The sequence below is a fragment of the Neofelis nebulosa genome, chromosome 8, assembly GCF_028018385.1.
Source record: "Neofelis nebulosa isolate mNeoNeb1 chromosome 8, mNeoNeb1.pri, whole genome shotgun sequence".
Lineage (NCBI taxonomy): Eukaryota > Metazoa > Chordata > Mammalia > Carnivora > Felidae > Neofelis > Neofelis nebulosa.
In genome coordinates this window covers 118,670,243-118,686,449 of record NC_080789.1, presented here as the reverse complement: position 1 = coordinate 118,686,449, position 16,207 = coordinate 118,670,243, and the positions used below count along the sequence as shown (strand labels likewise).

Genomic DNA, 16,207 nt, shown 5'->3' with positions numbered 1-16,207 from the left:
AGAGAGAATCTTAAGCAGACTCCACACAAGCGTGGAACCCAACAAGGGGCTTGATCCCACAACCCCAAGCTCATGACCTGAGCCTAAATCAAGAGTCGGATGCTCAACCAACTGAGCCACCCAGGCACCCCATCTGTGCAGAAGGTTTTTAGTTTCACGTAGTCCCACTTGTTTATTATTGCTTTTGTTGCCTTTGCTTTCAGTGTCAAATCCAAAAATGTATAGCCAAGACTGATGTCAAGGAGCTTACTGCTTATGTTTTCTTCTAGGATTTTTATGGTTTCAGGTTTTATAATGAAGTCACTAATCTATTTTGTGTTAATTTTTGTCCATGGTGGAGATAGTGATCCTGTTTCGTATTTTTGTATGTGGCTGTCTAGTTTTCCCAGCACCATTTATTGAAGGGCCTATCCTTTCCACATTGTGTATTTTTGACACCTTTGTCAAAGATAATTTGACTGTACATTCATGGGTTTATTTCTGGGCTCTTTGTTCTGTTTCATTGATCCATGTGTCTATTTTTATGCCAGAACATACTGTTTTGATTACAATATGTTTGTAATACAGTTTGAAATCAGGAAATCTGATGCCTCCAGATTTGTCCTTATTTCTCAAGATTGTTTTGGCTATTTGGACTCTTTTGTGGTTCCATATAAATTTTAAGATAGTTTTTTATATTTCTGTGAAAAATGCCATTTGAATTTTGATAGGGAGAGGATTTTAGGTAGTATGGACATTTTAACAACCTTAATTCTTCCAATCCATGAACACAGTACATCTTTCCATTTGTGTCTTCTTTCATCAATATCTTATAGTTTTTAGTATACATATCTTTTACTCCTTGGTTAAATTTATTTCGAAATATTTTATTCTTTTTCATGCTACTGTAAATGGGGCTGATTTTTTATGTTAATTTCATATCCTGCAACTTTATTAAATGTATTACTTCTAACTGGTTTTTGGTAGTCTTTAAGGTTTTCTATATATAAGATCCTGTCCTGTGCAACAGAGACAATTTAACCTCTTCCTTTCCAATTTGAATGTCTTTTTTTTTTTTTTCTTTTTCTTGCCTAATTGCCCTGGCTAGGACTTCCAGTACTATGTTAAATAGAAGTGGTAAAAATGGGCACTCTATAGGGCGCCTGGGTGGCTCAGTCGGTGAAGCGGCCGACTTCAGCTCAGGTCATGATCTCACGGTCCGTGAGTTCAAGCCCCACATTGGGCTCTGTGCTGACAGCTCAGAGCCTGGAGCCTGTTTCAGATTCTGTGTCTCCCTCTCTCTCTGACCCTCCCCCATTCATGCTCTGTCTCTCTCTGTCTCAAAAATAAATAAACATTAAAAAAAAAAATTTAAAGTGGGCACTCTTGCCTTCTTCCTGATCTTAGAGGAAAATATTTCAGCTTCCAATCATTAAGTACAATTGGATTGTCATACATGAGCTTCATTATGTTGAGGTGGGTTCCCTCTAACCCCAGCTTATTGAGAGTTTTTATCATGAAAAGATGTTGAGTTTTGTCAAATACTTTTCCTGTCTCTATTGAGATAACCATATGATTCTAATCCTTCATTATAGTGGTGTATCAAATTGATTGATTTGCAGATGTTGAACCATCCTTACATCCCAGGGATAAATCCCTCTTGATTATTGTGTATGATCCTTTTAATGTATTGTTGAATTTGGTTTGCTAGTATTTTGTGAGAATTTTTGCATCTATGTTCATCAGAGATATTGGCCTGTAATTTTCTTTTCTTGTAGTGTCCTTATCTGGCTTTGGTATGTGGGTAATGCTGGTCTCATAAAATGAGTTTGGAAATGTTTCTTCCTCTTCAACTTTTTAGAAGAGTTTGGGAAGGATTACCATTAACCCTTTAAATGTTTGGTAGAATTTACCTATAAAGGCATCTGGTCCTGGGCTTTTCTTTGTTGGAAATTGTTGGGTATTGCTTTTGTCTCTTTACTTGTTATTGGTCTCCTCAGAAATTCTGTTTCTTCATGATTCAGTCTCAGTAGGTTGTATGTTTCTTGGAATTTCTTCACTTTTTCTACATTATCCGATTTGTTGACATAATATTTTTTAGAGTAGTCTCTTATGATATTTTGTATTTATGTAGTATGAGTTGTAATGTTTCCTTTTTCCTTTCTAATTTTATTTCTTCCTTTTTTCTCTTGGTTAGTCTGGCTAAAGGTTTGTCAATTTTGTTTCTTTTTTGTCAAAAAGCCAGATCTTAATTTTGTTGATCTTTTCTATTATCTTTCTAGTCTCCATTTATTTTTGCTCTAATCTTCATTGTTTCCTTCCTTCTGCTAAACTTTAGGTTTGTTTGTTATTACTTTTCTAGTTCGTTGAGATATAAAGTCAGATATTTTGAGATATTGATTTTTATTAAGTTCCCTCTTAGAACTGATTTACTGCATCTCATAAGTTTTGTTATGATGTATTTCATTTTTATTTGTCCAAAGATACTTTCTGATTTCTTTTTTATTTCTTCCTTGATCTACTGATTGTTCAGCAGTGTGGTTTTCATTTCCACATACTTATTGTAATTTTTCCAATTTTCTTCTTTTTAATTGATTCCTACTTTCACACCACTGTGGTTGGAAAAGATACTTGATGTGATTTAAATCTTCTTAAATTTGTTAAGATTGGTTTTGTGGTCTAGCATATGATCTATTGTGAAGAATGTCCATGTGCATTTGAGAAGAATGTGTTTCTGTTGCTGTTGGATGTAATGTCATATATGTGTCTCTAGGTCCATCTGGTCACCTTTGACTTAGGTTGTTTGGGTCTTTGTTATTGTTGTTGTTGTATTGAAGGAGTGCTTTATATATTCTGGATGTTAATCCTTTATCAAGTTTTACAGAAACTTGGAACTATTTTCTTTCTTACATTCTATAGGATGCTTTTTATTCTGTTGATAGTATCTTTTATTGCACAAGAGTTTTTAATTTTTGAGGTCCAATTTGTCTATTTTTCCTTTTTTTTGTTTGTGCCTTAGGCATCATATCCATGAAAATATGCATTGCCAAATCCAATCTCATGAAGTTTTGCCCTATGTTCTCTTCTAAGAGTTTTATAGTTTTAACCCTTATATACAGGTCTTTGATCAATTTTGGGTTAATTTTTGTATATGGTATTAGGTAATGGATAGCCCCTTCTTTAAAAAAAAAAAAAAAACAAGATTCTTTTCTTATTCTAGAAACAGAATATATTCATTATAAAAAATAGGAAAATAGAAGGATCTAGACATAATCTCCTAATACTCTGGTGTATATAGTTCCAAACATATTATGTATATTTAAATATAAAACCTACTGATTACAACTTTGTTTTTTACATAATAAAATATAATGAGCAACTTTCATGTCATTAGAAATTCTCCAATATCATTTTTAAATGTTTATTATTTATTTTTGAGAGAGAGATGTTGCAGGGAGTATGGCCAGAGTCACAAAAGATGAGTCCGCAAAGTGCAGTTAAGTGAACGTCCTCATACTCAGAATGAGTCAGAATGAGGCCCCAACTCCAGAATGAAGCTTCTTTTTATTAGGATAATTGCTAAAGACTATGTGCATAAAGTCCGCTAAGCAAGTGTGTCAATCAGTCTAATGGTTTAGCTTTTCATGGTTGAATTTCGAGTGAATTGGTTTCTATAACACTAGGAAGGGTCAGGTGTGAAGGAGGATCTGGCCCTGGACAATGTTAATGGCTCTTGGCGTTCCTTACGTTTCTTGTTCCTTAGGAGCTGAGCCACAGCAGAGTTGCAGCTTCTCCAGCCCTTCCCTTTTGAAGTCTTTTCTTTGATGCTTCTCTCCTGCATCTCCAACAGAGAGAGAGAGAGAGAGAGAGAGAGAGAGAGAGACAGATTCCCAAGCAGGCTCCTGTACTGTCAATGCAGAGCTTGATGTGGGGCTCCAACTCACAAACCATGAGATCATGACCTGACCCGAAATCAAGAGTTGGATGCTTAACTGACTGAGCCACCCAGCACCCCTCCAATATCATTTTTAATTACTATTTAATAATCTATTGTTTGGAATTTATATTACTTAACAAATCTGTTGTTAGACATTTAAGCTACTTTAAATTTTTACTATTTAAAAAAATTGCTAATATAAATATCAGTGTGGCTAAATATTTGCATGCATACTTATATTATTTTCGTAGGAAAAATTCCTAAAAATAGAATTTCTGAGCCCCAGACTATGTCTGCACTAAGAGTTTGGATACTTGCTGGCATGTTGCCCTTCAGAAAAGAACCAGCCAATTTACACTCCCCCTAAGAAGTGTACAGGGCTGACTATTCACCATGTTCTTACTAGTCCTAGGAACTAAAACCTTTAAGTGACCTGTGTCAATTTGATAAAGGAAAACTGTTTTTTTATTATTTACATTTGAAGTTTTGATAATTAGCAAAGTTGAGCATTTTATTCTTTTCAATCATTCATTAGTGAAAAAGAACACAAAACACTTTTTGTATATATGCTGTAAATATTTTCAAAAATGTATCGTTTGCTTTTTAATTTTATTTATGGTATTTGTAAAAATACCTCATTTTTTGGTAGTCAGAGCTATCATCAATTATCCATTTTCTACCTCTGGGGTGTCTCCCTCATTCTTAGTACATGTTAATATTCATCTTTTTTCCTAGAACTTTTATATTATTATTTTAATAGTTGATCTAACTGAAATTTATTTTGATATATGGTGTCTGAGAGGTACCTAATTATTTTTTATTTTTTATCCACTTAGTTTTTGCCAGATGTTGTCTCAACACCATGTGAGATCCAAAAAATTATTCTTTAATCACTTCCTAATTTTACTTTTGTTCCACTGATTTGCCCATTTGGCTCAATTGCCATACTTTTTAATCACTATAGTGTTATAATATGTTCTACACTCTAGTAAAGAAAAATCTATACCCTCCCCTTTTTTTAATTTTTTTTATTTTTTTAAACCCTCCCCTTTTTTTTAAATTGAATATTCTTAATATTGTTTTCATCCACTTGTACCTTAGAATTATTTTCTCAGATTCTCATTCCCCTAAAACTCCCAATGGAGAGCTGGTTGGAATTGTGTTGAGATCAATTCTGTGTATTTGCAGTGTTGAGTTTTCTCATCAAATAACATGTGTCTCTCCATTTATTCAGATATTTTTTGCATTCTTTGGTAAAGATCTGTATTTTTCTTCTTATACATTATTTCTGTTTACTCATGTATAGGTACAGAAGGTAATTATTATTTTACCCCTTCCTTCCATTCTTTGTATTCTTGCAACAATTTGTACTTGGTCCGATGTTAATCTGTAATTTCCTCTGTATTATATTTTAAAACATATTCCAGATTTTTGTAGCTATAAGATATGCTGATAAGCTTTTCTGAACTACCTTTGACAGATTTTGCTTTTAGTATTAGCTAGTTTCTAGAAATGATCTCACAGGTCCCCATTGTCTTCTCTGTAAGAGTTTAGAGCGTACTACCTCCCAATAGTAGAATTGTTAAAATTCACTATTAAAACATCTGGGCCTGTCATTTCAGGTGATGGGTTTTGGGCAACTTTTTTCTCACTTATTTGGTTATTGGTCTTTTTAAATTTTCTACATATTCTGGAATCATTTCTTTTAACTTATATTTTATCAGGGAAAAATTATATATTTACTCAAAAATTTAAGATTAGCATAAAATTCTACATCTAATTTTTTTATAATTCTAAAATATCTTTTTCCATAACCTCTTTTCTTATTTCAAATGTGATATTTTCCCTCTTTTTTCTTTTTTCAAATGCTTATTTATTTATTTTGAGGGGCAGGAGAGGGACAGAGAGATAAGGAGAGAGAGAATCCCAAGCAGACTCTGTGCTGTCAGCATAGAGCCCCACATGGGGCTCAGTTCCACAAATGGTAAGGTCATGACATGAGCCAAAAACAAGAGCTGGACACTTAACTGACTGAGCCACCCAGGCAGCCCTACATGTTTTCTTTTTACTGAACTAATCAGATACTTGTATATTCACTGATCTTTTCAGTGTACCGGCTTTTGAATTTATTAATTTAGTTTACTTTCTAAAGTTTCTAATTCATTGAAAAATTCATTCATTCCCCCTGCCTACCTTGTTTGTTTTTATTTTCTTAGTTTCTTGGATTAAATATTTAGTTATTTTTTATTCCCTCTTATTTAATTTCAAAAGCATGTCAGGCTATTCATTTTCCTCTGAGAATGATTTAGGATGTTTCCCATATTTTTATATGTAGTATTCCCATGTCATTAATTTTTAATGTTCTTTAATTGTAGTGTTTATTTCCTCCTTGATTCAAAACTTATTTGGAATAGCCAAGTATGTTTCCTTACATGGTGATTGAACTTCTATCATCCACTTCTTCTCTGTACCAGTGTGTTCAGGGAAGAGGAGTGGCAGATTTGGGGAGTTGAGGCAGTGATGAGAGATGGCCAGCATACCTTCTTGCCCTCAGACAACTTTCCTTTGTCACACACTTCTCTGTGCACTCTAAGGCTCGCACCCAATGGCAGCAATCTGGAGGCTTCATATGAAAACAAAAGTAGCTCCTTACCATATCATGCTTGGGGTCCTCAATTGCACATCACTTGAATTGTTGCATAGTGAGTGAGTGACTGAATGTGTGTGTGTGTGTGTGTGTGTGTGTGTGTGTGTGAAGTGAATGCTTTTGGAGAAGGTAAATCTTTTTTTAAAAATTGTTAGAATTAGATACAAAAATCACGAAAAATATCCTGCTCCCATATCCTGGCCATAATGCTAAGTGATCTCATTGTGCATATTGGAAAACAAATCTTAAAAGGAAAATATGATTATCTGTTAAAGTTCTTTTTCCAAATCAAACTACATATTAAAGGGACCAAGGAAGTTTACTGTTTCTAATTATGGTAAAATTTTTGGCAGAGGGTTTGGTTTTGTAATACAAGTACTGTTTTGACTTTTTCTTTTAAGTTTATTTATTTTGAGAGAAAGCAAGCATGCGCAAGGGAGGGGCAGAGCAAGAGAATCCCAAGCAGGCTCCACGCTGTCAGCACGTAGCCTAATGTGGGGCTTAAACTCTAGAACAGTGAGATCATGACCTGAGCTGAAGTCCAGAGTTGGATTCTTTAAACCAAGTGAGCCACCCAGGCGCCCCTGATCTGTTTGACTTTTGTTTGTTAGCCTATCTTGTGGGTCTGTCCTTGGATAGGTTACACACACCAGCAACAGCCATGTGGAGACATAGGGAGCTCTTCTCCCCAGGGGATCTCTCCAGTAAAAGTGTTTCAAGTCACCACAGAGTCTGAGATTTTTGAGTCACCACAGAGTCTGGGCAATTTGAAAATTTGCTTGGGTCCATGAGCTCCCTTTACTGTTCCTATATCACAATCTATATGGAAGAAACAGTTCTGCTTAGCACTGACTGGGTAAAAATACTAGGTAGAAAACCTAGCAAATTTTGATTAGTCCTATAGCATTTAGATGCTATGCAGGAAAGAACAGTATCATCAAGAGATGATGGAGCAGGGGCACCTGGCTGGCTGTGTTGGTTGAGCGTCTGACTTCAGCTCAGGTCATGATCTCACACTCCGTGAGTTCAAGCCCCGCGTCTGGCTCTGTGCTGACAGCTCAGAGCCTGGAGCCCGCTTCAGATTCTGTGTCTCCCCCTCTCTGCCCCTCCCCTGCTCATGCTCTGTCTCTCTCTATCTCAAAAATAAATAAAAACATTAAATAATTTAAAAAAAGAGATGATGGAGCAGTATATTTTAGTAGGAGGTGATAGGTTTTTACTTTACTAAACAGTGCTAATAACAAATAGAATTGGAATCAGGGAACTACTCACTTTGAGGGGCTTCCAAAAAGCCATAGTATTGATATTACATACATTACAGTTCCAGAACTCAGCCTTGCAGAGAGGCAGATACTTTGTTTGAACCCCATAAAAGCTTTGGAAGGCATCCAGTGTATGGTGCGAAGAACCTGGGTTCCGATGTCAGACAGCTCAAGGTTTCTCGGTCTACCCTCTGCTAGCTGTGTGACATCCTACAAGTCGTACGACTCCTAGAATTACTGCTAGTGAAAACGAGACCATCTCATATGTATTGAGTTTTATACTCAGTGCTTTATCATGTCTTATATTTATTATCTCATTTAATCCTCATGTAAACCTTATGAGAGAGGTACTTTATCATCATTTTATGAATGAGTAGAGGGAGAACCTAATTCTTCAAGTACACACAATTAGCATAGGATCTGGGGCAAGAAGCAAGTTGTTCTGCCTCTGCGTTCCAAATTTTAGCCACGGTCACCTGCCTCTCTGAGCCTCAGTCTCCTTGTCTGCAAGGTCAAAACAATAACTCTCTTGTAGGGTTGGCATGAGGCTCAGAGATCATGGAATAAGGCACAATGCAGTGACTGCTTCTGAAGCTGACAATTCATCATCTCTGACAGCAGTATTGCTATTAGCAGTGATCATAATATTAATCAGTTTCTAACAGGAAGGAGTCACACATGCTTTCTTCTTTGCATACATATCTCTGTGGACAGAGCCAAGCTCTACTCACTTAAGAAAAGCTGGTTGAATTACTACAGTTTCATCAGGGCCAACGAGCAGGGTCACCAGTGACTCAAGCACGTGATTTGTGACCATTTGGATGCCTGCCTAGAGGTATCAACCCTCTAGTAACATGCTCCTTTCTGTAAGATAGCTTTTCTCCTTCGTATGGGACGTTAGCCATGAATCTGGGTCCAAAATCCACACGTGGTATAAGTTGTGTCTTTAGCTTCTTCCCACAAAGAGAAGATTTTCCTGGTGGCAATGCTAGCTGCTATTGTGGGATTTTGCCCAGGAAACTGTCAAGTTATCTGACCCTATAGCATTACATACATTTTTGCAGACTGTGGCAAAATCAGAAATCTCTGTGCAAGGCAGCCACATCCATAGCAGACGTCTGTTCAACAGTCTGCACTCAAATGCCAGTCCTTTCTAAAACGCTAACACCTAACAGAGAGCAGCATTGCAAAGCATCAGTCACTACATAATTGTACACTTAAGGTCTGGAAGGTGTAAACATTAAAGATACACCTTTTTGCTATGGAGCTACTTTTATTTGTTTTTAATTTTTTTTAATGTTTGTTTATTTTTGAGAGAGAGAGACAGAGCGTGAGCAGGGGAGGGGTAGTGAGAGAGGGAGACACAGAATCCGAAGCGGGCTCCAGGCTCCAAGCTGTCAGCACAGAGCCCGATGTGGGGCTCGAACCCACCAACTGCGAGATCATGACCTGAGCCAAAGTCAGACACTTAACCAACTAAGCCACCCAGGTGCTCCACTATGGAGTGACTTTTAGGCTAGACATACAGAATGCAACAGCTGCTGTCCAAAGCCTCCCTGCACCGAGATGCTTGTCTGGAAAAGCCAAGCCTGGCCAGACCACTTCTATTCCTCAGAGGACCCTGCGAGTTGTCACCCAATGTTCTCTTACCCCACAGCACATGGACAGACAAGGAATACACAATCCATGTCTAGAGCCCCTTCTGCTCCTGCCCTACAACCATGATGGCTCAAAACCATAGGTCATATGAATGGTACTTGGCTAGTATGTCACACAATTATTTGAACATGCTACTAGGCTAAAATCTCCATTTCTTTATTTTTAAATGTTTGTTTATTTGTTTGTTTGTTTGTGAGAGAAAGCACCACCTGCAGTGTGTGAAGCAGTAGTGGGGAGGGCAGGGGAGGTGTCCTCTGGGTTCCTAAGTGGATAAAGCAGGTTATCTTAAGCACAGAGCCTAAGAAAGGCTGGAACCTGCCTTGTTAAGAGCCACACCCACCGCTTTCCACTTAAACTTGATTATTCGACAAGCCTGCCCCAAAGATCCCTGATAGGGAAATAGAACAGACTGTCTGCTCATTACTGCTTTCCCGACAGACTTGAAAGACACCTCTGATCCATGAAAGTCAGATATTATCTGCAAGGATTTATCTTATCTTTCAAGACTCTAATCTTTCTAAATAGGCTTGTTTCCTATCTGTTCAGCCCTTCTAGGAAGCTCGGTGTTTTATTTCTAGTAACAACCAACTTTTTACCCACATTTGATCTTGGGCCTCACTTCACTTCTCTTGGCCTGCTTCCTCATTTGAAAAATGAGACAATTAGACTAGAAACAGGTCTCCAGCCCCTTGTAATTTTAATGTACCCTAGTCTGTGACTTCTTGGTGACACCTTACTGCCTCATGCTTAATAAAACTATCCGGATGTGATTAGACGAGCAAATAGCAGCTGTAAAACTAGTCTACCCAAAACTCTCCAAAAGCAGAGGTGGTTGGCAAAATTTGGGATTTGCAACAGTTTCTGAGAATCTCCCTCAGTGTCCGTGTTTACCCACAAAAATACCATGGCAATTTTAATGGGCTGAAAATTTTATGTAAAGGATGAATATAATACCTGAATCTCTTCTGAAATCTGCACCTTTTGTTTATATCGGTGCTGAAGCAAGGTGTTTGAGCATAGCCTGATCCAGGAGAGACTGAAAATCACTGCTTTGGGGGATGCCCCTGGGACCAAGCTGTGAAGCATAGGGAGAAATGTAGGCAGCGAGTTCCTCTTCCCAGCCCCACTACCCTGCCTTTCCGTTCCCTCTGCCCTTCCTTCAGAAGCCCCCTCTCACAGAAGTTCCCCAGAGGTAGGCTGCTCTGAGCTGGAATCATACCCTCAGCACCAGATGTTCGTTTACTCTCCTTTGTTCCAACCCAGCCTGACTGACCATTGGTAACCTGTCCATTACCATTTCCAGATAATTGCATTTTAACTGCCTTCCTTTGGAAAACAGCTTCACATAAATCAGTGGTTCTTAATGCTTTCAGGCCTAATATCTGTTTTATATTCCAACTATTTTGTGACATCTCCTTCATGAAATGAAATGAAAATCACAGAAAATATAACTTACCTACTTACTATATAACGCCAAAAATTATTTTTATAAAATGGCCATTAGAAAAGTAACTTTCTAACTGAGGCTGGGTGGCTTAGTCTGTTAAGCATCCGACTTCAGCTCCGGTCATGATCTCGCGGTTCATGGGTTTGAACCCCACATCAGTCTCTGTGCTGACAGCTCAGAGCCTGGAGCCTGCTTCAGATTCTGTGTCTCACTCTCTGCCCCTTGCCCATTTGCCCTCTGTCTCTCTCTCTCAAAAATAAATAAACATTAAAAAATTTTAAAGAAAAGGGGTGCCTGGGTGACTCAGTCAGTTAGGCGTCCGACTTCAGCTCAGGTCATGATCTGGCAGTTTGTGAGTTTGAGCCTCTCATCAGGCTCTGTGCTGACAGCTTGGAGCCTGGAGCCTGCTTCGGATTCTGTGTCTCCTTCTCTCTCTGCCCCTCCCCGACTTGTGCTCTGTCTCTCTCTATCAAAAATAAATAAATGTAAAAAAATAAAAATAAATAAAATAAATTTAAAGAAAAGTAACATATTTTTCTCAAATGGGTGTTAGAAAAGTAACTTCTAATAAAATATTTCAATATGTAAAGCTTAGAAGACGTAATAAAGTAGCTCAATGTTTGCTCTATACCTAAAGTCACAGGAACAGCCACAAATAAATTATTGAACTAGTGACAAATACCAAACCCTGCTCACTGGTCCCTAAATGCCAGCAGCATCTCCCAGCCATTTATTGTGACAACCTCCTGCCCAAAATTTATTTTTCAAATTGCCTTTTAACACCCTAGATTGATGATCCTGATGTGAGAAGTTTATCCAGTTTAGCAACCTCAAGAGAGGTATTTTGGTTTAAAGAATATTTTTCTGCCTCTGTCACCATGCAACTACTCTGTCCTTTCCCTATTTTTTTCCCCAAAGACTCGGGATATACATGTCACAGTGCATTACAAGCTCAACAATACAAATTAACACTTACGGAGTGCTTCCCACATGTCAAGCACTTTTAAAATACTTTTGTATGTATTAATTTATTTAAACCTCATCACTCCATAAGTAATATTATTATCACTATGTTCCAGGGATGATAATAATAGGCACCGAGAAATTAAGCAACTTGACTAAGAATTACACATCTAGCTACATCTAGCTTCTTGTGGAAATCAACTCCTTTGATTATTATAATAATGTATTTTTAAATTTTTTTAATGTTTGTTTGTTTGTTTGTTTAGAGAGCAAGCCAGGGAGGGGCAGAGAGAGAAAGGGAGAGAGACATCTGCACTGCACTCTCAGTGCAGAGCCCCATGTGGGGCTCGAACTCATGAGCCATGAGATCATGGCCTGAACCAAAACTAAGAGTTGGACACTCAACAAACTGAGCCACCCAAGACGCCTCCTATAATGATGGAGTTTTATAATTAGCAAAGCACTATCTTTGTTTTTATTTTAGGAAAGAAACATTTCAGGGATGAAAGGATGTTTCTTTTTCCAGAGCCCACGTATCTAAACGTTTGAAATTTGAGCCCATGTTTTCTTGGCTTGCTTTATGCTTTCAGCACGTAATTAGGTAGCTTTCTTAATATTTTCATTCAGTTGTTTCATAATGGATTTTCTCTTCTTGGCATGTCATCTATATACGAAATTGCAGCTCCATTCATTTAAAGACTGGGAATGCAAATCTTTCTTCTGCACTCTCTTTTCATTGCCAACTGTCTTGCACTGAAACAGGCTTGTTTTAGCTGAGTTAAGAGGATGGCCTAAAAAGCACGTTCTGTGCAGAGTGGAGGGACATGTGGTCAGGACTCTCCTAAATGTGTCAGAAATCACAGTCTTGCATCATTCAGGGAGGAAATGCCTTTCTGCCTGGAAATTAGCCACAGAGTTTTTTTTGTTTGTTTGTTTGTGTTTTTTTTTTTTTAACGTTTATTTATTTTTGAGACAGAGAGAGACAGAGCATGAACGGGAGAGGGTCAGAGAGAGGGAGACACAGAATCCGAAACAGGCTCCAGGCTCTGACCTGTCAGCACAGAGCCCGACGTGGGGCTGGAACTCACGGACTGCGAGAGGGTTGAACTTTTTACCCTGATGTGGCTGCTTGTAAGGGCAACAAAGTAACGTATTCGAAGCAAACCTACAATGTATTTATTTTTCCTTTCAGAGGGAAAATGATCCCATCTGATCTTGAAAGAAGGATCCTTGAAGCCAAACAGAAAGTAAGTTTTTGTAGAGAGTTAACAAACCAAGGGTACATATTTCTATTTTCATCCAATGGAGAACACACTGTGGCTTTGTTTTAAAAAGAGGACTCAATTCTCAACCTCCAAGCCTTACTGAGAATGTGGGATTTTGCATTCAGTCACTGTTTATGACTCTGAGTTGTAGACTCTGCTTTGGAAAGGTCTAAGTTGCTCTTTAAATAATATACACTGTGGTAATGCACATAGTGATGCTGTAAGAATTTCTAAAGCATTTGTCTTTCTCTGTGCTGAGGGTTGACATTAAACAGACATACATTTGAAAGATCATTTTCACAAGTGGAAAACATCACAATGTTAATGCAGCATGAGTTACCGTTGTATGGGTACTTGAAAGGGGCCCATTTTTCCTGCCTACAAATATGGATACGATTGGCTCTCTAAGCATCTTATTTTTTAGGAAACAATTTAGAAGTCTTAGAAGGAGCAAGTTCTGGAGCCCTAGAAAGTCATTTACATCTCTGGATGGTTTGCAAACCAGAGAGCTTGTTTGTAGAACTCCCTTAAATGTAACTTTTTTTTTCTTTCTTTCTTTCTTTCTTTCTTTCTTTTTTTTTTTTTTTTTTTTTTGAGAGAGAGAGAGAGTGAGAGCATGAGGAGGGGAGGGGCAGAGGAAGAGGGAGAGAGAGAATCTTGAACAGGTTCCATGCTCAGCACAGAGCCCGACGTGGGGCTCAATCCTACATCTCTGGGATCATGACCTGAACCAAAATCAAGAGCTGGATGCTCAACCGACCTAGCCACCCAGGCACCCCTAAATGTAACTTTTAGTGGATATAACCTACAGTTCCTAGTTCAACAGAAAACATACATTTTATTATTATCAACTCAGGAAAAATTACTCCTCTTCATATGCCTTTTTTATTTCCTACACAGTGGCCAGAAGGTTCCCCTTGTTTCTGAAATGGAACTACTCCTGGTAGCACAAACCATAAGATTAAACCTTTGCTGCCACCTAAAGACAGACTCTGTAACATCCTGTCACATCTCCCGCTATGTTCACACCCTGTTTGAGACATTCTTCTACCTTCTTCCAGCAATTTTCACTTAGCCAGGGCCAGAGGACTGCTTAGATGGATAAGAGTCATGGCTTATTATATAGTCTCACACGAACCCGTCCCGCCCAAGACACCAAATAAATTTATATCTGAGGTTTTTCCAACTAGGAATAATGGGCCGGTCAGATTTCCTTCTCTTTGTTCTTTTGTCTGCTCACTCTAAAGGACTGTTACAGAAAAGGAAGACCAGAGAGTGGGCCAAGGTGGGGGGGTAAATCTACCTGGAATAAATAAATGGCTTGTGGGCACCACAAAGCTTCCTCACCTATGGGTCCAGTGCAGCCTCTTCTGAGAACCAGAGTGTCTGTTCTCATGAGACTGACTGACAGGTCCAAGAGAATGGCCTGGAGAACTCAGATCCTGGAGAGTGAATGTCCTTCCAGGCTCCAAGGTGTCGATGATCCTGCTGATGTTTCCAAAACTGCAGATGATGGGGGAGAATTTCTACTGTTTTCATCAGCTGTTTGAAAAAATTCTCAAAGCCCTATTTGACCTTATTTGGGGCTTTCTCGTTTGCATAGGGATTTGTTCCTTTCCTTGTGAGTGCCACAGCTGGGACCACTGTGTATGGAGCATTTGACCCCCTCTTGGCGGTCGCTGACATTTGCAAAAAGTACAAGATCTGGATGCATGTGGATGTGAGTATCCCATAGGAACTGCCACTAAAATGCCCTTGCATGTTTATTCATTTGAGGCTCATGGAATGAAGTCTGTCTTTTCTCTTTTTTTTTTTTTTTTTCCTTTGGGAGCTTCTTTTTAGAATAGGGATATTTAAGATTTTAAGATTGCAGAGACAAAGCACACAACTCACATAGCACACAATGTTGACTAGAGGAAGTTGGAGGCTGATGATGCGTTAATGTTCCCAACATGATAATATTCTCATTTCTATGACCAGTATCCAAGCTGAGCACTTAGCTCTCGGTTCATTGGCCCATAACATCCACGGAGGAATGCAGCCTACATACATACATACACAGTCACACACATGCAGATTGTACTTCCCTGTGAGAATGATCAAAAAGGCATAAAGGAGTTACGTTTCCATGGGAAACCCAAAGGATACAAAACTCAAACTCAAGTCAGGTATTTGTATATTTGGAAAGGAAAGCAGACTTGACAGCTTGCTAGGAGATATGGGACACCAATTTCCAATTTCTTAGCTGGGTCACTTAAGAAGATACTTCATATTTGAAATGTTTTGACTCCAGGCCTGGGCACACTAAAATGAAGATGTGCCCACCAAAGCATTTTCAAATGAAAAAAATGTCAAGTTTTCCATGGACAAAATGAAAAGATTTAAACTTCAACCACTGTAAATCAAAGTCTGGCTCAAAGATCAGCTGTTACCTGCAAAATGTTTGTTACTAATCCATTATTACTAACTAAGGCTGAACCAGGTAAATTTCCACTATCCCAGTGTTATCCTGCATGGCGGGTATCAGTCTTCTTTTCCTTCCCTGATTCACAGTGTGAGTTGTTTCTTAGGCTACCAATGACCCCATCCGTTTTAGAAATGAAGACACTAAGAAAAGGTTGAACAATTCCAGTAGCATTATGACCTGGATCTCAGAACTGGAGAGCCTGTTAAACCTTGCTAGCTGATTCAGGAAGAGGATTAACCTGACAACATTAAAAATAACAATGTCTGTGTGTCCTAAACCAGCAGATGCTGCTGTCTCCCCTCCAGGATTTCTACTTAAAATAGAGAGATTTCTTAACTAATCGTATTTGCTTTCTTTGAAACATATCAAATTTAGCACTTACTCGTATTATCTTAAATGTTTATACTTTTATAATTAGATTAGAAAAATTCTTAAAATAGTACCCATTTGGAAAATTGGATAATTTTTCAACCTGAAATTATAACAAACTAAGAAATAAGTAAATAAAGCAATTATACCCTAACAGGTGGGTTTTTTTTTTCGTTAAAATTATCCTAGGATTATTTTTACCCACAAAGAAT

General features: G+C 38.1%; 1 protein-coding gene across 1 annotated transcript in view; it reads left to right on the top strand.

The window, feature by feature from the left end:
* GAD2 (glutamate decarboxylase 2) overlaps nucleotides 1-16,207 on the top strand; it is an 82,490-nt gene that overhangs the window by 39,543 nt on the left and 26,740 nt on the right. Inside the window, exons 9-10 of the mRNA XM_058681671.1 lie at nucleotides 13,087-13,141; nucleotides 14,763-14,879. Of these exons, the coding sequence (XP_058537654.1) occupies nucleotides 13,087-13,141; nucleotides 14,763-14,879 (172 nt within the window). The remainder of the gene's footprint in view (nucleotides 1-13,086; nucleotides 13,142-14,762; nucleotides 14,880-16,207) is intronic.